The sequence below is a fragment of the Thalassophryne amazonica genome, chromosome 11, assembly GCF_902500255.1.
Source record: "Thalassophryne amazonica chromosome 11, fThaAma1.1, whole genome shotgun sequence".
Taxonomy (NCBI): domain Eukaryota; kingdom Metazoa; phylum Chordata; class Actinopteri; order Batrachoidiformes; family Batrachoididae; genus Thalassophryne; species Thalassophryne amazonica.
The window spans coordinates 26,722,460-26,743,050 of record NC_047113.1 but is presented as its reverse complement, the minus strand read 5'-3'; the positions used below and the strand labels follow the sequence as shown (position 1 = coordinate 26,743,050).

At 45.2% G+C, this 20,591-nt stretch overlaps 1 protein-coding gene across 1 annotated transcript in view; it reads left to right on the top strand.

Annotated features, from left to right (window-relative positions):
* Window positions 1–6,217, top strand: part of LOC117519808 (E3 ubiquitin-protein ligase RNF38-like) — a 32,522-nt gene extending 26,305 nt beyond the window's left edge. Inside the window, 1 exon segment of the mRNA XM_034181052.1 lies at window positions 5,018–6,217. Within this exon segment, the coding sequence (XP_034036943.1) occupies window positions 5,018–5,080 (63 nt within the window). The 3' untranslated portion in view covers window positions 5,081–6,217.
* Window positions 6,218–20,591: the final 14,374 nt, after the last annotated feature.

Here is a 20,591-nt window from a genome sequence, read left to right as displayed (position 1 = left end):
ACCCCCCTCCAGGTCTCGCTGTCGCCGCCCACGTGGGCGTTGAAATCCTCCAGGAGAACAATGAAATCCCCAGTCGGAGCGCTATCTAGTACTCCTCCCAGGGACTCCAAGAAGGTCGGGTACTCTGCACTGCTGCTCGGCCCGTAGGCCGAGACAACGGCGAGAGACCTGTCCCCGACCCGAAGGCGTAGGGACGCGACCCTCTCGTTAAGCGAGTGAACTCCAACACTTGGCGACTGAGCTGGGGAGCAATAAGCAATGCGACCCCAGCTCTCCGCCTCTCCCTGTAGGCGACGCCAGAAAAATGAAGCGTCCAGCCCCTCTCCAGGAGTTGGGTACCAGAGCCCAAGCTGTGCATGGAGGTGAGCCCAGCTATCTCTAGTCGGTATCTCTCAACCTCCAGCACAAGCTCAGGCTCCTTCCCCCCCTAGCGAGGTGACATTCCATGTCCCAACAGCCAGGGGCTGTGAGCATGGACCGGGCCGCCGGGCCACCTGCCCTCGACCGTCACCCAATCCTCTCTGCACCCGACCCCCATGGCCCCCTCTGCAGGTGGTGAACCCAGAGGAGGGCGGGCCCACGTCACTCTTTTGGGCTGAGCCTGGCCGGGCCCCATGGGCTAAGGCCCGACCACGAGGCGCTCTCGCGCGAGCCCTGGCTCCAGGGTGGGACCCCGGCTCCGCCATACCGGGCGACGTCTCGGTCCTTGATCTTTTACTGGTCATGGAGGTTCTGAACTGCCCTTAGTCTGACCCGTCACCTAGGACCTGTTTGCCTTGGGAGACCCTACAGGGAGCACAAAGCCCCCGCCAACATAGCTCCTAGGATCATCCGGGTACGCAAACTCCCACACCACGATAAGGTGGCAGCTAGAGGGGGAGCTGTTAAATACATTTTCTTGGAAGTCCTTTGCTAAAGTAGTCATCTAACAAATATCTTAGTGCTCTAAAGGAAAATATACATAGCTTGCAACATGGCTCTGATCAGGTGTTGTGCCCATCCCCTGATATCCGATCCAGTTAGGCCGATTTTTATTTAAAATAATCGGATCAGTGCACCCATACTTTGCAAGAGGTAGTTGTTTCTTAGACTAGCTGAATGAAACTGTGTTCAAAGACTTTTGTATGTTACAAACACGCACGGGAGAAGCTCAACAGTAAACACATTACTTGCACTTACGTTGCAGTACCCTACATACACCAGAAAAGCCCTTAAGGGCTATAGCTCAGATTCCCCTCATTGCTGTGATACAGTGGTTGTCAGTTATTGCTTTAGTCAGAAATCCCAGCAGCACAGTGACATTAAGAGTCACACTTCACAAATTATATCCTCAAACAAGCCACACAATTAGCATCCTTTGAAAATGTTGCACACACACGTTAAGACTGCTTGTGATGTTCTTACAACTTTTAAGTCGCTGGCTTGACGACTTTGCACCTCAAAGCTTGTCTGCTTTATTTAGTTGTATTTTTTATTTTAAACACAGGCTGTCTTTTTTTTTTTTAAACTGTTCACTGTTCTTTAACTCTACCTTTCATATATGTTTCCATAAGTGTTACTTGAGGCAGCATTGAAACTGAACATCCAACTGCAGCATCAGTTTATCTTGATCAAGAATGGTGAGATAATGCATAAACTCATGAGAGCTTATTGTTCTTTAGGCATTAAACAAATTGACCAAAAAAAAAAAAAATTTATACTGATTATTCTGTTAACTTTGCATTGGCACAATCACTTTTTGCTTATTTACAGTTTTACAGTGAAGTCCATTGACTTAATTCAGATTGAAATAATTTAGGAAGTGCATTAAAATCTTTATAGAAATTCAAGTTTGTTACATGGCAGTTTGGCACCCACATGGTTAGTGTGCTTGTTTCCACAGCTGAAGTTGTTCAAGACCACCCCTGCCCTTTTTCCATGCAATGGGGCGTTAAATGTTAAATGTGTGCCAAATATAGATTTGCTGTGGTAATGCTGAAGAAAAAGCGAGAAGTTGAAGAAACTTATTTGTTACCAGCAACTTATGATACTGGAGCTAGTTTGAAGTCATTGCAGACAGTCATGTTGACACTTGGCCAATAGGCCAGGTGTGCACGAATCAAGCATGTCAGAGCAGTATTCGCACTATCACCAGTATCAGTGTATCTCTAAACTGCACTAGAGCCTAGTTTGACTTAGTCTAACTAGTGCAGCAGATAACTAAAACGATCTTTAAAATGGTGATACAAGCGCCAAACTCGACATCACTCTTCTGAAAAAGCAGAAGGGTTACTTGAATTTTCAATAGGTGGCTGGTAGGAGTCAATGAAGAATGCTCCAATCATATTAAAGTATACCACGTTATTTCCATCTTACTTCCATTAATTTTACTTTAATTCTCTAAACTCTAATTGTACTTACTAGGGGAGGTGATGGTCTAGTGGTTAAGGTGTTGGGCTTGAGACCAGAAGATCCTGGGTTCAAATCCCCGCCTGACTGGAAAATAACTAAGGCCCCTTGGGCAAGGTCTTTAATCCCCTATTGCTCCCAGTGTGTAGTGAGCGCCTTGTATGGCAGCACCCTGACATCGGGGTGAATGTGAGGCATTATTGTAAAGTGCTTTGAGCGTCTGATGCAGATGGAAAAGCGCTATATAAATGCAGTCCATTTATTTACCATTTACATTACAATATGATTGGAGCATTTTGAAATTCTTCATTGACCCCTACCTGGCCACCTGTTGAAAATTCAAGTCACCCATTTGTTTTTTAAAAAGACTGCCCAAGGAGTATTTATGCCAACTTTGGTGCTTGTATCATTATTTAAAGGATTTCTTTGTAAATATTCTGTTACCTGTTGCACTAAACAACCGTGCATGTCTCTCCAGTTTGATCTAGACTGGTGTAGATCAAACTGGAGTCTCATGAAATCTGCCCAGATTTCATGAGACTTCAGTTTGATCTACATAAAACTCCAGAACAAACTCCAGTTTGTTCTGCATAAATGACCCAAACACACAAAAGTAGTAGTTTGAACAGCATCAAACAGGTCAGGTGTGAAAACATAGTTGGTACCACTGTAACACAAACCCTGCATATTGTTAAACATACAGTGCATCTGGAAGTGCTTTTCTTCTCCCACATTTTATGTTGCACCCTTTTTTTCAAAATGGAGTAAATTCATTTTTTTCCTCTCAAAATGTTACAACACCCCATAATGACAACATAAAAATGTCTATTGAAACTTTTGCAAATTTATAAAAAACAAACTAAGAAACCACATGTACATAAGAATTCACACAAACTGCTCAGTACTTTGTGGATGCATCTTTGGCAGGAATTACAACCTCAAGTCTTCTTGAATATGATGCTGCAAGCTTGGCACACCTATCTTTGGGTAGTTTTGTCCATTCTTCTTTGAATCTCTCAAGCTCCATCAGGTTGGATGGGGAGTGTTGGCGCGTAGCCATTTTCAGATCTCTCCACAGATGTTCAATCAGATTCAGGTCTGGGCTCTGGCTGGGCCACTCAAGGACATTCACAGAGTTGTTCTGAAGCCACTCCTTTATTTTAGCTGTGTGCTTAGGGTCATTGTCCTGCTGAAAGGTGAACTGTCACTCCAGTCTGAGGTCAAGAGCGCTCTGGCGCAGGTTTTCATCCAGGATGTCTCTGTATGTTGCTGCATTCATCTTTCCCTCAATCCTGACTAGTCTCCCAGTTTCTGCTGCTGAAGCGTGATGCTGCCACCACCATGCTTCACTGTAGGGATGGTGCCTGGTTTCCTCCAAACATGACACCTGGCATTCATGCCACAAAGTTCAATCTTTGTCCCATCAGACCAGGGAATTTTGCTTCTCATGGTCTGAGAGTCCTTCAGGTGCCTTTTGGCAAAGTCCAGGCGGGCTGCTGTGTGGCTTTTTAATAAGGAGTGGCTTCCGTCTGGCCACTCTGCTATACAGGCCTGATTGTTGGATTGCTGCAGAGATGGTTGTCCTTCTGGAAGCTTATCCTCTCCCACAGAGGAATGCTGGAGCTCTGAGAGAGTGACCATTGGGTTCTTGGTCACCTTCCTGATGAAGGCCTTTCTCACCCCCGATCATTCAGTTTAGACGGGCAGCCATCTCTAGGAAGAGTCCTGGTGGATCGATCCCAACTTCTTCCATTTACAGATTATGGAGGCTGCTGTGCTCATTGGGACTTTGAAAGCAACAGAAATGTTTCTGTACCATTCCCCAAATTTGTGCCTTGAAACAGTCCTGTCTCTGAGGTCTACAGTCAATTCCTTTGACTTCATGCTTGACTTGTGTTCTGACATGCACTGACAACTGTGGGACCTTATATGTAAACAGGTGTGTCCACATCATGTCTGATCAACTGTATTTACCCCAGGTGGGCTCCAATTAAGTTGTAGAAACATCTCAAGGATGAACAGTGGAAAGGCTCCGCATACTTATGTACATGTGATTTCTTTCTTCTTTTTTTTTAAATTGCAGAAATGTTAAACTTTTTCACATTGACATTATGGGTATTGTGTGTAGAATTTTAACATGGAAAAAAGAGTTTCATCCATTTTGGAATAAGGCTGTAGCATAACAATGTGGAAAAAGTGAAGCACTGTGAATACTTTGTGGATGCGCTGTACAAGTTGTCAGTACAGTTACATGCACGATGTCCATGTTGAGCAGAACCTTCTGATTATAGAAGAATCTATTGACTAATGGATTTGTGTCTGTCATTTTATTCGAAAAGCAGTGTATATTTTAAATCACGCTGAACCCAGAACAGCAATGTCAGAAAGAATCCTTGTATACATCTCAGTATGCGAGATCACTGGAAAAACTGTGCAAAACCAAAAATCTAATGGAACACAAAATCCTTGTTTTAACCATAAGTCATATGGTTCTTGTCCCAGAGCCTCTGTGGAAATTGGGTTATGCAGGAACATGACAACAAAAAGTAACGTCTGCCCTTTCCAGCCAGAGCTTTGTGTGTATCATGTCTTTAAATGAAGCTTTGTTGTTGCTCCTCTCTGTTCTCAGGCTAACAGGACCTGCCCCATTTGTCGGGCTGATGCCTCAGAGGTCCATCGAGACTCGGAGTGACCATTTAGGGGACACCAGTCACATTCAGCACTGCCTGATCCCAATTGAATGAAGCACATAATGTGTACTCACTCACTCACTCATTCACTCACTATTCCCTAAACTGTTCATGCAGTACCTTCAGCTCTCTTTTGTCATTTTTGTTTGTTCTGTCTGAATTTGGTAACTCCAGTCACCCCCCCCCCCCATGTTTGATCTAATTTTTGTGGGACACTGTCTCTTGTCCTGTTTTCCACAGACATAAGTTTTGGTAGTTGATAGCCTGCCTGACCCATTCTGCATAGGTGGTTGTGTGTGTACATGTGCACGCACTGCAAGTTTTTGTTCATTTCAAGCCAGTGGTACATCTTTGAGGTTTATTAAAGCCTGCATGATTTTCTGTTATGACATAGACAAGATTGACACCTGAGGTCCCCCCAAGATGACTGACTTACTGTTTGTACAGTGATGCACTGTCTGTCTATAAGCACACAGTGTGTATGTGCATTAGATTCTTTAAAATAGTTTTCTCTAGGTTGATACTCTATTATGTGTGTTCATCTTATTTTGCTGGTTATTATTTGAACATTGTGATTTCTTGTCAGGTACCTCATCATTCCAATTGCAAAAATTTGACAGCACTACTTTGATACTAAGCACATTATTTTATACCCCAATCAAAACAGGTTTGTGTTCAAATTTGCTGTGACACGTTACATATCTCTATATATATATAATGTGTAACTTTATGAAATCTGCATACCAAATACAAGGCTTGATTATGAACATTTTGAAATGAACCATTGTGTACATTTTTGTACACCCACAACAAATGGACAATTGGACTGACAGTTGTCATTTGTTAAAATTTGAAGTGGTGTTACTAAATGTCACATTGCAGGCTTTCTTCATGAGTTATATTTTTGAATTTTGTTTTCTCTCCAATTGTTGAGGTGAGTTTCCTCAGGCAGCCACTAGGCTGCATCACTGCGCTTCCTGACCATCATCATCACTCCAGAGGTGTTCAAGTTACATCACTTGTGTTCTAATGTTTTATGTTTTACTAATATATACATATATGTATGTAATAAGCACCTTTTTCATTGTAGAATGTTACCAGCATTCATTAAACAGAACATGAACAGAACCACCTTGTCACATAAGGTTGTGTGCTAATGCTTTGTTTGTTTTTGTTCCTTAACTGTAACCATGTTTCACACCCATCAGGGCTTAAAACCAGAACAATCACACTCTAGCACCATGTTTTTGAAAACTGAAGCCGAAGGATGGTATCGGTAAATAAATACTATATAACTATAGTTATGCATACATGTGACCGTGCGCCAAAGGCAAGTTCTTCAGCACTGGCGTCTGGTCTGCTTACCTGCATCAACTCTTTTTACTTATGCAAACCTCGGAGGGGTGCTCATTAGTGTGTAAATATGAAAGCTTCTTTCCTATCTGATCTGTGTGTGTATATGTATATCCCAATGAATTGTAGTGGGGTCCTCAATGTGTCTTGATCTCAAGACCACTTATTGCAGTCTTTGCAACAGTTTTACTCTCTTTCAGTGGACAGGATTTTATGCTAAGTCGTGACAGAGGTGATTTACCTAAATTTCCTGTGCATTGTCTGATTTAATTTATAAACTTTTTGCTTCAAACCTAACAAATATTATTTGTTAGTGGATGGGAAGCATTGTGTAGCAGCACACAGGGCAAGAAGCACACAGTATCAAAAGTGAAAGATAAAAAAAAAAAAAATCAATAGATTTCTGCTCTTCAGTTTCTTTGCATGTTGGTGTTTCATGGAACTGTGGCTTGCTGCAGTGTGGGAATCAGTCCTTCCCGTAGACCTGCTAGATCTCCCGTCATTCATTCGGCATATACAACATATTCCTGGGGTGAGAATCTGCAGAATACAATCGGTAAAAGCACATCGCTCCGATGTCTCTCACTTTCAACTTTAGACCTAGATTCAGAACCAAGTTTAATAGTTTTTTTTTTGCTATTTTGGAATTTTGTGCTCATGCATTTCATTCACAAAACTGTCTGACTCCTGGGGTTATTTTATTTTGCCTGTTTGTTTTTAAAAATCCTTAATTTAATTAATGGGAAGGTTTACAGGGTTTTGGTAATGGTAATTGTTTGTTCTAATTTTGTATTGGTGGTAGTGTTCCAGGTTTGAATTTATATTTTTTGGAAACTATTTGCCCATACTTCTCCATTTAGGATTGTCAGTACTTCTTGTGGCTTTTATTTCAAGCTGTTTTGTCCAGAAATCGAGTAGATTGACCTTTCTCTTACTTCCAGCGTGGTGTTTTTTTTTTGTTTTTTTTTGGTAGAGAAAACGGCTCCTTGGTTCAAAATATTGGGCTATAAAGCTGTTCTCCATTTTGATCACGATGAGAAAATCAAAAATGATCCGCATAGCCACAGTGCGCTCAATCAGAAAGAAATTTTATTGAACAGAAAAAAAAGTGATGTTTCGGGCCAGAGCCCTTCGTCAGACTGTATATTGGGTGCAACGCACCTGTCTAAATATTGTCAGAAACAATGATTGCTCCCAGCTGAAGACAAATTAAAAACATCTGGTCCAATTATCTGTTACAAACATTCTCACAATAACAGCAATCAGATAAACGCAAACCAGTAGAAACAAGAAAAAAGCAGACACAAATGCAAAGCACACATTAATAAAATCAAATAAAACACTCCAGGGTGACCAAAAGGGCAAAAGTACAAATCAATCAATACGTCATATGCCTTGATAGAGGCTTAAAAAAAAAAATCGGTTTCAGGTCGAAATCCTCATTTAAACCTTGGGGCCCTGTCCCACTGGCGTTTAGGAGGATTTGTGTATGGGTTGTGCACAAAATCGGCCCATATTCGCCAAACATCCACAATATCTGTGTAACATGCCTGTATGAGTCGGCCGTCATCCGAACACGTCCATGATCATCCGCAGAGGCACGCATGTCCGCAACCAGGATTTTTGAGCTGTTCAAAATTCTGAATGCGGATGACATCCGCCTTACATACTCCATACATACTCGATTCATACACAATACATACTCACTCTATGCACTGTATATCTGCCATTAACCGCTGTGATGCCGAAAGGTCCGAGTGCACTTATTTTATGACCGCAATGCAGAGGCCATGCATGCGCAACACGTGCGCGATGCATTCATAATACACCCGTAATACTGTCGTAATAATCTCAATGTGTCGGTTCAGTTTCCTCACTACATGCGCTATATAACCGTGATTGTTCATATATTTGCTATATATTATTAATGCAATTGTAATTCATACTGGGACATTTGTCATTTTTGGCCATTTTTGTTGCGCAATTGATCCTCTCCCCAGTGGGACAGGGCCCTTAGAAAAAAGTGTACGAAGCATATAGATCCAAAAAGCTTCTCTTTTCAGTAGCAAATTATTAACATCAACACCACGATTGATTCCATTTTGATCACCACATGAGTACATTTTTGAGCCTGGAAATTGCATGTTTCTGTCTCTAACTCATGGAACATATCCACATATAGGCATTGTAATACAAAAGGAGCAAGTGAGCTGTACATATACTTTGTGGCAAATAAGTATTTGATCCACTGTCAATTTTGAACATCTTCCCAGTAAAAGAAGTGAGAGATCTGCAATTTTTATTGTAGGTACACATCAACTATGAGAGACAGAATCTTAAAAAAAAAAATCACATTGTATGATTTTCAAATAATTAGCATTTTATTGTATGAATTAAGTATTTGATCACCCCCCCAACCAGCAAGAATTCTGGATCTCACAGACCTGTTAGTTTTAATTTAAGAAGCCCTCCTATTTTGCACGCTTTACCTGTATTAATTGCACACGTTCTCCTAAGTTGAGAGGATTATCGAGAGCAGGTGTAGCACCCGTCATGGACTTCTACTGTGCCCCGCTGTTGTCCATACTTCATGAGGTTTGTTTACATTGTGCCCTGAACCGGAACTGTGCTGAAACTGACTTCTTGCGTGAGTCATGGACCATGAGATGGCACGAGATTCACAACTGCGAAACAGTGAATAGGCGAGCAGCTTGGTGAGAGGGCAACAACTGTTGGCATAATTATTAGAAAATGGAAAAAACACAGGATGACTGTCAATCTTCCTCTGTCTGGGGCTCCATGCAAGAGCTCGACTTGTGGGTTAAAGATGATTATGAAAAAGCCCAGAACTACACAAGAGGACATGGTCAATGACCTGAAGAGAGCTGAGACCACAGTCGCAAAGATTACATTAGTAACACACTACGCTGTCATGGTTTAAAGTCCTACAGGGCAGCAAGGTCCCCCTGCTCAAGCCGCCGTCTGGATGATCCAGATGAGGCATGGGAGAAGGTCATGTGGTCAGATGAGACCAAAATAGAGCTTTTTAATATCTACTCCACTTGCAGTGTTTGGAGGATGAGAACAACCCCAAGAACACAGTCCCAACCGTGAAGCATGGGTGTGGACGACTGCACCATAAAGAGAGGAGGATGGATGAGGTCATGTATCGCAACATTTTGGCAAACAACCTCCTTCCATCAGTAAGAGCATAGACGATGGGTCATGACTGGGTCTTCCAGCACAGTATAAGACAGTATAAGTATAAGTTAGAGCACAAACCAAGCATGAAGTAAAAGGAATTGTCTCAAGGCACAAATCTGGGGAAGGGTACAGAAATATTTCTGCTACTTTGACGGTCCCAATAGGCAGAGTGTCCTCCATCATCCGTAAATGGAAGAAGTTCAGATCCACCAGGACTCTTCCTACAACAGGATGCCCATCTAAACTGAGCCATCAGGAGCAAGGGCCTTAGTCGGGGCCCCTTCACACATACTGAGAATTTGGTCATTTTGCGCATAAAGTGCGCATTAAACAGGAGTCATCTGCAAAATGTGTAAAATTGTAGCTGCCTCGTACACCTGCGGCTGAAAGAGTATGCGCTGTGAGCCCATCGATCCCTCTCGCAGCAGGTGTCAGGCAAAATTCCAGGTGCCACACACGAACATCTAACATCGCTTGTTTGGCAGCAGTTGACCAAAGTGCTGTACATAACAAACAATCCAGTAATGGCTACATTGCTTCATTGCCTAACAACCTTAGTGGCGGGTAAATCTGGACATCGTCGGCAAAGTAATGGAAGATATTTGGTATTTTAGAAATATACTGCTGAGAGGCAACATGTACAAAAGGAAAAGAATAGGACCTAGAATGGAGCCTTGAGGAACTACACAGGTCAGTGGGGCCACATCTGAAGACAGAAGAACCCAATGGTCACTCTGTCAGAGCTCTTGCATTTCTCTATGAAAAGAGAGAACCTTCCAGAAGGACAACCATCTCTGCAGCAATCCACCAATCAGGCCTGTATGCTAGAGTAGCCAGAGGGAAGCCACCCCTTAGGAAAAGCTACACGGCAGCTTGCCTGGAGATTGCCAAAAGGCACTTGAAGGACCCTCAGACCATGAGAAACAAAGGTGCTGCAAAGAGGAATTGGCCCTATTGGGATATCCCATAATCCCTTGCGCACAAAAGAGGCGCTGCAGTCAAAACATGGAGAAACCACATAACAATTGCAAATGAACATTATACTACCAAAATGTGTTTTTTTTATGCCTTTTATAACATTTTAAGCGATGGCATGCATGAGACCCCTGAACACTTGCTAAAACAAAACAGCACAAACAGTGATGTAAAGGACAATAAGCAGAACGTTAAAAAGCAAACTTCACTTTCCACCACAATGAGAAGAACAGGATGTGATCGTGGTTCACTGCAGTTCCCATTGTAAGTAACAGTGAAATCACTTGAAATTCAAACAAACACAATAACAACATCTAAAAACCTAGATATTCACGTTTTTTGGCTCAATATACACAGTTTTACCTTGCTGTGTTGGTGCCATTGCACATGTGCAGAGATTGCAGCATTATCAGAGTGTCCTGTAGCAGTTCACCATGTTGTTGACTTCTCGCTGTGCTGTCACCTCACTGAGATTTTGCGAGATTTGCGTGTGTTTTGAAACCTCAGTAGGTCGATTGTTGTGTGGGCCGCCAAAGAGGAGGTACTGCTGGCTCACCACCAGAGGGCGCCCTGCCTGTTGGCGGGTTTCAGGCACTAGAGGGCGCAGTGGCCTGGTGGGATCACCAGGTGCACCGGAGCTGTCAGCTGTCATTCATCATAATCACACCACCCATAAAAGCCTGGGAGAGACACCATAACTGCTGAGTTATCTGCTTACCTTTCAGGTAAAACTACTCAGGCGTTTTGTGCCGTACGCACATTCATTGTAACTGAAGTCTTTGCAGTTGTGACTTATACTTGCAGCTGTTAGCCGAGTTTGTGGAAGTTGGAGGAGTTGGCGTCTCCACTCCTCACTTCTGACTTACTGAGTATAACCATTGACACCGCACGTTCTCCAGTTTTCCTCTGCACTCTGGGAGTATCTGGATTATTTCCTCCAGGAGGATTTCTGTGAGTTACTGACTGTTTGCTGGGTGTACACACACCCACCTTAACCTGTGTTTGTTCCTGCCAGCAGTACCGGGTCTGACAGCTGGAGCGGTGGCCACCTGGGGATTCAGGACTTGTCGGCTCTGGTGTGTTGCAGGTCTCCGTTGGCGGTGGAACTTCGTGGGTCCCGGCTCTTCTCTGGATAGGCGTCTCCTACTCTCAAGCCTGCCCACGCGGCACTGTTTTGTAATTGACTGTCTAAAGCATATTTGGGTTTTTGTGCACATTTTCAGAATAAATTGTTATTTATTCGGACATCCTATTGGCCGTTCATTTACGTCCCCTGGCGTGGGTCCGTGTACTTCACTTTCCCAACAGGATAACTCAGCCACGTCATGGACTCCGAGGGGTGTTTACCACCTACTGACTGATCAGTGGAAGTGCAAGGTGCACAGGATCCACCAGGAGGATCACTGGGTGAGCTGCAGCACATTCGGTCTAACCTCACTGCTCGGTTTGATTTATTAACTGAGCAGGACACTCACCTCAGCCATTGGATGGAGGCTCTCACCGCGCAGGTAGACGCGTGTGCGTCAGGCGCGGCTGGGGCCACACCCCCTCCAGTGGATCAGCCGCCAAACAGAATCAATTCAGTGGTCCTTCAGAGGTCCCCCCCCTCGTCACCCGAAGCTTACATATGTCCCCCGGAACTGTACGGTGGTTGTGTTGAAACGTGTGCGGACTTCCTGATGCAGTGCGCGCTCGTTTTTTCACAACGGCCTGTTATGTACGCGTCTGTGCACAGCCAGGTGGCTTATGTAATTAATTTACTTCGGGGCAGAGCACGCGCCTTGGCTACAGCGCTCTGGGAACGAGATTCACGGGTCCTCTCTACTTATACTGAGTTTATAAGGGAGTTTCGACTGGTGTTCGATCATCCCAATGGAGGCGAGGCCGCTTCAAATATGCTGCTGTCTATAAGACAGGGACAGCGGAGGGCGTCTGATTATGCAATTGAATTCTGCATCGCGGCTGCGAGGTCCGGCTGGAATTCAGTAGCACTCTGCGCTGCCTTTGGAAACAGGCTGTCTCCGGCCCTAAAGGAGCACCTGGTGGCTAAGGATCAGCCGTGGGGTTTAGATGGGCTTATTGATCTGGTTATTCGATTAGACCATTGGTTAGTGGAATTTAAGCGGGAATGAGACGAAGGGCGTGGCCGGGTGCACGCTGTCCCTCTTCCTTCCAGATCCGAGCGAGTGCCGTCCTCTCCCCGCTCCAAAGCCAGGGCTCTCCACGTCATACCAGCTCCCCCTGCAGACGTTGCTATGGAAATGAGCAGGGCCAAAGTGACAAAAAAGGAGAAACAAAGGAGACTGGCACGTGGAGAGTGTGTTTACTGCGGCTCGATTGAGCATGCGCAGGATAAGGGGCCCCAGGCGGTTAAACAACAAGACTCAACCTTAGAGACTGGGTTAAGAGTGAGTCATACAAACCACACGGGTGTTCCACGCAAATGCGCACGACTCCCAGTCACGATCCTCTGTGGGGATTTAACTCTTACCGCCCCAGCACTAATTGACACGGGGTCAGGGAACCTACTGGACAGTAGGTGGGCTAAGGAGGTAGGGCTCCCTCTGGTGGCCGTTCCTTCACCATTGAAGGTGCAGGCACTAGATGGCACTCTTCTTCCAGAAATCACACACCAGACACAGCCTTTAACCTTGGTTGTCTCTGGCAATCACAGGGAGGAGATTGTATTTTATGTAACACCTTCTACCTCCAGAATTATTTTGGGTTTTCCATGGATGGTGAAGCGCAATCCCCGGATCAATTGGCCGTCTGGGGTTGTGGCTCAATGGAGCGAAACCTGCCACCGGGAGTGTTTAAGATCCTTGGTGCCACCCGGTGATGCTGTTAAAGAGGAGGTCCGAGTCCCCCCCAATCTCACAACGGTGCTGGCTGAGTATCATGATCTTGCTGACGTCTTCAGCAAAGATCTGGCACTCACGCTGCCCCCGCACCGACCATATGATTGTGCCATTGATTTGGTTCCAGGCGCTGAGTACCCGTCCAGCAGGCTGGACAATCTCTCATGTCCTGAGCGCGAATCAATGGAGACCTACATCCGGGACTCTTTAGCGGCCGGGCTAATCCGAAATTCTTCATCCCCGTTAGGTGCAGGTTTCTTTTTTGTGGGCAAGAAGGATGGCGGACTCCGTCCATGCATTGATTATAGAGGGCTGAACAAGATTACGGTTCGCAACTGATACCCGTTACCTCTATTGGATTCAGTGTTCATGCCCCTGCATGGAGCCAAAATTTTCACAAAGTTGAATCTCCGTAATGCTTATCACCTGGTCCGGATCCGCAAGGGAGACGAATGGAAGACGGCATTTAACACCCCCTTAGGTCACTTTGAGTACCTGGTCATGCCGTTCGGCCTCACCAATGCCCCCGCGACGTTCCAAGCTTTGGTTAATGACGTCTTGCGGGATTTCCTGCACCGATTCGTCTTCGTATATCTAGACGATATCCTCATCTTCTCCCCGGACCCTGAGACCCATGTTAAGCATGTACGTCAGGTCCTGCAGCAGTTGTTGGAGAACCGGCTGTTTGTGAAGGGCGAGAAGTGCGAGTTCCACCACGCTTCTTTGTCCTTCCTGTGGTTCATTATCTCCTCCAACTCTGTCGCTCCTGATCCGGCCAAGGTAGCGGCGGTGAGAGATTGGCCCCAACCGGTAAACTGTAGGAAGCTGCAACAGTTCCTAGGGTTCGCCAATTTTTACAGGAGGTTCATTAAGGGCTATAGTCAGGTTGTCGGTCCCCTTACAGCCCTGACCTCCACAAAAGTCCCCTTCACCTGGTCGGATCGGTGTGAAGCCGCGTTTAAGGGAGTTGAAACACCGGTTTTCGACTGCACCAGTTCTGGTGCAGCCCGATCCTAACCACCAGTTTGTTGTTGAAGTGGATACCTCTGACTCAGGGATAGGAGCCGTGCTGTCCCAGAGCAGGGAGTCCGATAATGTTCTCCACCCATGTGCCTACATTTCCCGCAGGTTAACCCCCGCTGAGCAGAACTATGACGGCAATCGGGAACTCCTGGCGGTGAAAGAGGCCCTCGAGGAGTGGAGACATCTGTTGCAGGGAGCCGTGGTCCCATTTGTGGTTCTCACTGACCATCGGAACCTGGGATACATCCAGACCGCTAAGCGTCTGAACCCCAGGCAAGCCCGTTGGTCATTGTTTTTCGGACGTTTTAACTTCAGGATCACCTACCACCCCGGGACCAAAAACCAGAGGTCTGACGCTCTGTCCCGGATGCACGAAGAGGAAGTTAAAATAAAGCTGTCGGATCCACCTGACACTATCCTGCCGGAGTCCACTATCGTCGCCACCCTCACGTGGGACGTGGAGGAAGTAGTCAGGGAGGCCCTGACGCGACAACCGGATGCCGGAGGTGGACCACCTAACAGGCTGTACATCCCACCAGATGCACGGACTGCAGTATTGGACTTCTGTCACGGTTCCAAGCTCTCCTGCCATCCTGGGGTGCGAAGAACCATGGCAGTGGTCCAGCGGTGGTTCTGGTGGGCGTCAGTCGAAGCCGACACCCAGGATTACGTCCGGACCTGTACTACCTGTGTCAGGGGCAAGGCCGTCCACCAACCCGAAAGAGGACTCCTCCAGCCGCTACCAGTGCGTCGTTGCCCCTGGTCCCACATCAGCCTGGACTTCGTCACAGGCCTCCCTGCGTCCCAGGGAATGACCACCATCCTGATGATAGTGGACCGGTTTTCCAAGGCGGCCCACTTCGTGGCCCTCCCGAAGCTCCTGATGGCCCAGCAGACTGCAGACCTCCTGGTCCACCACGTCGTGCGTCTGCATGGTATCCCAACGGATATAGTCTCGGATCGTGGTCCTCAGTTCTCCTCGCACATCTGGAGGAATTTCTGTAGGGAACTGGGGGCCACAGCGAGCCTGTCGTCCGGGTACCACCCCCAGACCAACGGCCAAGCAGAGCGGGCTAATCAAGATCTGGAACAGGCCTTGAGGTGTGTTACCTCCGCGCACCCGACGGTCTGGAGTCAACATCTGGCCTGGATCGAGTACGCCCTCAACAACCAAATCTCATCTGCGACCGGCCTCTCTCCTTTTGAAGTCTGTTTGGGGTACCAGCCCCCATTGTTTCCAGCAGTGGAGGGAGAGGTCGAGGTCCCCTCAGTCCAGGCCCACCTCAGGAGATGCCGTGGAAGACGTGGTGTGGAAGACAGCCCGCTCTGCTCTCTTGAAAGCCCGGATGCTGGCGAAGGACCATGCAGATCGCCGACGAGCCCCGGCCCCAGCTTACCAGCCCGGGCAGGAGGTTTGGCTTTCAACGAAGTACATTCCTCTGCACACGGACTCACCCAAACTCACCGACCATTACGTCGGACCATTTCCCATCCTGAAGGTCATCAGCCCTGCCGCAGTGAAGCTCAAACTCCCCGCTTCACTGCGGATCCATCCGGTGTTTCATGTGTCGAAAGTAAAACCATACCACACCTCGGACCTCTGCACCCCGGACTGGCGCCGCCTCCTGCCTCCTGGATTATTTCCTCCAGGAGGATTTCTGTGAGTTACTGACTGTTTGCTGGGTGTACACACATCCACCTTAACCTGTGTTTGTTCCTGCCAGCAGTACCGGGTCTGACAGCTGGAGCGGTGGCCACCTGGGGATTCAGGACTTGGCAGCTCTGGTGTGTTGCAGGTCTCCGTTGGCGGTGGAACTTCGTGGGTCCCGGCTCTTCTCTGGATAGGCGTCTCCTACCCTCGGGCCTGCCCACGTGGCACCGTTTTATAATTGACTGTCTAAAGCATATTTGGGTTTTTGTGCACATTTGCAGAATAAATTGTTATTTATTCGGAAATCCTGTTGGCCGTTCATTTACGTCCCCTGGCATGGGTCCGTGAACTTCACTTTCCCAACACGAATGGGCAAAACTGCACAAATATAGGTGCTCCAAGCTTGTCGCAACATATTCAAGGAGTCTTAGGCTGTAATTGCTGCCAAAGGTGCATGCAAAAAAAAATTCATGTTGTCATTATGGGTTATTGTAGGTAGACCTTTCAGGAAAAAATGAATTTACTCCGTTTTAGAATAAGGTTGTAACATAAGAAAATGTGGAAAAAATGAAGTGCTGTGAATACTTGCACATGCACGGTACTAATAGCAATTCCATTTCTTTTATAATTTTTTAAATTATTTTTTAAACACAAAGAGAATCACTACATCAGGGCTGGCACAAGCCTTTATGGGGCCTTAAGCTGAATTTAATTTGGGGGCCCCCCTACCATCACCTCAGCACCAGAAGCCTCATTATTCCATAGGCTACACTGTTATGTGTGTAACGTACCCACAATCATTAGCATTATTTGTAATTATCTTACATCATACAGGTGTTAATCTTGCAAACTCATATGTTTTAATTAACTTCTACATACAGAGTGATGTATAAGTAAATGGCTTCACCAAAATCCGGTCCACAACATTCAAATTGCCATTATGTGCAGCTTGCCACCTAGCTAGCTCGTTAGCTGGGACTGGCGCGAGGCTCGTGTGAAGTGTGTCCGCCTGTGAGTGCTTTGTGACGGTGGAAGAGCTCAGCAGCACCCGCTTAGGGACAGAAACTGCGATAGAAGTCAGAAAGAGTGATAGGTCAGTCTCCAAACACAAGCAGCTACAAAAAAAACCCCCACCAGAAATAGAAGCTCGATTTGTCGCTAGTCGTTTTTAACAAAGAAAATGCCACTAAGAGAATTTGGAAAGTCTCCGGTTCAACTCAGAACAGAATGAAAATGCTCCCACGGATGTTTACACCAAAAGATCGCTGATTCGCTCATTTCGCTGTCAATCAAAAAGGGATTCAGCCTCAGACAGATCATCTAATCATCATGCAGAAGCTGAGCGTCCGGGCCGGCCGAGGCCCGCCCACTGCCCCATAGACCCCCAGACACACTGAGCATCCGATGGGCGGGACAAAGCCCAGCATTTATCCAATGACTCGTCTCGTTTCGCTGCACTCTTTGTGTCGCTATTGAAGTCTGCGGACGCTCAGCGTCCACACTGTTTAAAGCACTGTGAAGCTGCGGGTTTGAGTGAGAGGAAAGCCGCGTCGTTACCAGTGATAAGAAGCTGATTCTGAACAAAAATTGAGCGCGTTGTAGCACATATTTAGTCAATGATATGTACACACAACAGTATATATTTGATCACTTATTTTTTGACATTTTAGGGGAAGCTGAGCTTCACTTGCAGTCTTAGAGCAATCGCCTCTGACTTTAAGACACCTAAAACACTTTACACTAAACGAACGGAGCATTTCGCAAATAATGACAACAAAAATTGTAATATTGTACATGCAAACCTACCTTTGTCTTGTTGTTTTTTCTCGTCTTCCAACTTCTTTTTTCTTTTCTCCGCTCCAGAGGGATAATTTCTTTTCTGAGACATGACTTGCACTCACTTCGTTCACTCACGATTAGTCATCGACCACCTGACCCAAGCGGTGCATCTAAATTTGCCCAACAGGAGAGATCAATTAACCTAGTATTGGTATTTTGTCAAAATTAATTAATTTTTTTCGGGTGCAATACAATTTCGTTTAAATTATTCAATATTATTTTCATTTCATGTATGATTTTACTTTTTTATCACAACGTCTCAGTGCTCTCGGGGCCCCCTGGTGGCGTGGAGGCCCTAAGCGACCGCGTAGTTGGCGTATGCCTTGGGCCGGCTCTGCACTACATACATGAAATACTTGAACACAATAAAAAATCTTTTTCAGAGTGAGAACTGGTATATGATATTCACATGAGTCTATTACAGATGTACAGTTGTAGGACAGTAAATCTTTGAACTGTCGGTAAAGGTCTGCTGTGGTGTCCTCTCACAGTCCAGTACAGCTCTTCTGATACTTGGGCAGTGGTGATGTGTTCCTTGTAGATTCGTACAAGTGTGGTGGTTGGCCTGGTCTCTGGTGTAGATGTGAAGTGGGGCATAGGGGGCGCTGGTTTGGCCTACTCTGGTCTGTGGGAGTGGGGTGTGCTTATCTGACCTGCGCTGTGGGTGCTGTTGGTTTGGTCTGGGGAAAGTGACTTGATCTTTGTCCTGAGAGATTCTGCCTAGTGTTGCATCCTTCAGAGCTTTTGTGAAAATTCTAATTTTTTTCAAAGTTGTACGTGATCATTAATTCCTGGTGGGGTGATGGTGGTGCGGTGGGCCGGCTGTATGTTTAGTAAATTTGCACAACCCCTGGTGTTGTCTGCACACAGACAACACACTTACACTTCTGCTGTCTGCTCCTGCATGCAGCCGAGTAAGTGTGTGCTGTGGAAGGTGTCCCAAACTGACAGTGTACATGGATTCTGCACTTGGGGAAAATGAAAGTTAGGACACAAAACTAGGCTTGCTTCATTTTTACTCACAAATGCATGTGCACACTTCTACTTTATTTCTTTCCATCATTCCTGTTGCACAACCTCCATACTGACTGGACAAATGAAAGGTTATTTCAGAAAGTGGAAAAATAAATTGTGCAAAGTGAAAAATATTTAGTATGGCTACAAATGTTTTCTGAGCATTATATCTCAGGAACAACTGGATGTATGGTCTTGATTTTGCTGCCAAATTATTTATAGGACTGTTAATATAGGTTCTGTAATAACCGTCTTATAAATAATTTGACACCAAAGTATTACCATACATCACCATTTTTCTCAGTAAATATTTTGTTGAAGGTACTATTAACATGAAATTGTTACTTGGTGTCTGTAATAACTCAAATAATCAATACATACAAGTAACGCAAAACAAATATATAAAGAAATTATGTGTAATAAAATGGAATAACACAGGGGTAAAAGTATTGAAGACACTTTATGAAATTTACTTAACACTTTATACAAAAGCCTTTGTTGGTAATGGCAGCTTCAACACGCCTCCTGTACGGAGAAACTAGTCTCATGCTCAGGTGTGACTTTATCCCATTCTTCCAAACAAACAGTCTTCAACTCTCGAAGGTTCTGTGGACATCTTCTATGAACTCTGATCTTTTGTTCTTTCTGTAGATTTTCTATTAGATTTAAGTCAGGTTGGCTGGGCCATTCTAGCAGCTTTATTTTCATTCTCTGGAACCCATTGCGTGTTTCCTTGGCTGTGTGTTTGGGATCATTGTCTTATTGAAATGTCCACCCTTTTTTCATCTTCATCATCCTGGTAAACTTTTATCAAGAATGTCTCTGTACATTTTTCCATTCATCCTTCCTTCAATTATAATGAACAAAAATATAAAAGCAACACTTTTGTTTTGGCTCCCATTTCTCATTAGCTGAACTCTATAGGATCTATAACATTGTCTATATACACAAAAGACCTATTTTCTCAAATGTTATTCACAAATCTGTCTAAATCTGTGTTAGTGAGCACTTCTCTTTTGATGAGATAACCCACCCACCTCACAGCTGTGGCATATCAACATGCTGATTAGACAGCATGATTATTCCACAGGTGTGCCTTAGGCTGGCCACAATAAAAGGCCACTCTGAAATGTGCAGTTTTGCTTTATTGGGGGTCTTGGGTGGTGGTCAGAAAACCAGTCAATATCTGGTGTGACCACCATTTGCCTCACGCAGTGCAACACATCTCCTCTGCATAGAGTTGATCAGCTGCCAGAGTCACCAACTGTTATATTAATATTTATATTAATATAACACCAAATATTAAATATCAAACCTTAAATATTAATATTAAATATTAATATATTAATATTTATCCAATATTCAAAGTGATACTGCACAGAATGTTAGAAGAGTCTTTGGTGGAGGTCACAGTCACAACGGTGTTTGGTTACATAGACCTCGAATCCTGCTGTTGGAAGAAGGTGGGAGCTCAGCCTGCGTCCTGGTGTTAGACAGGGACCAGTGGGAAGGTGGAAGGCTACTTCCTCCCTCCCACAATAGGAGCAGCTGCTTCCTCTTAGATTACAGCTGTTACTGATTAGGTGACTCTAAATA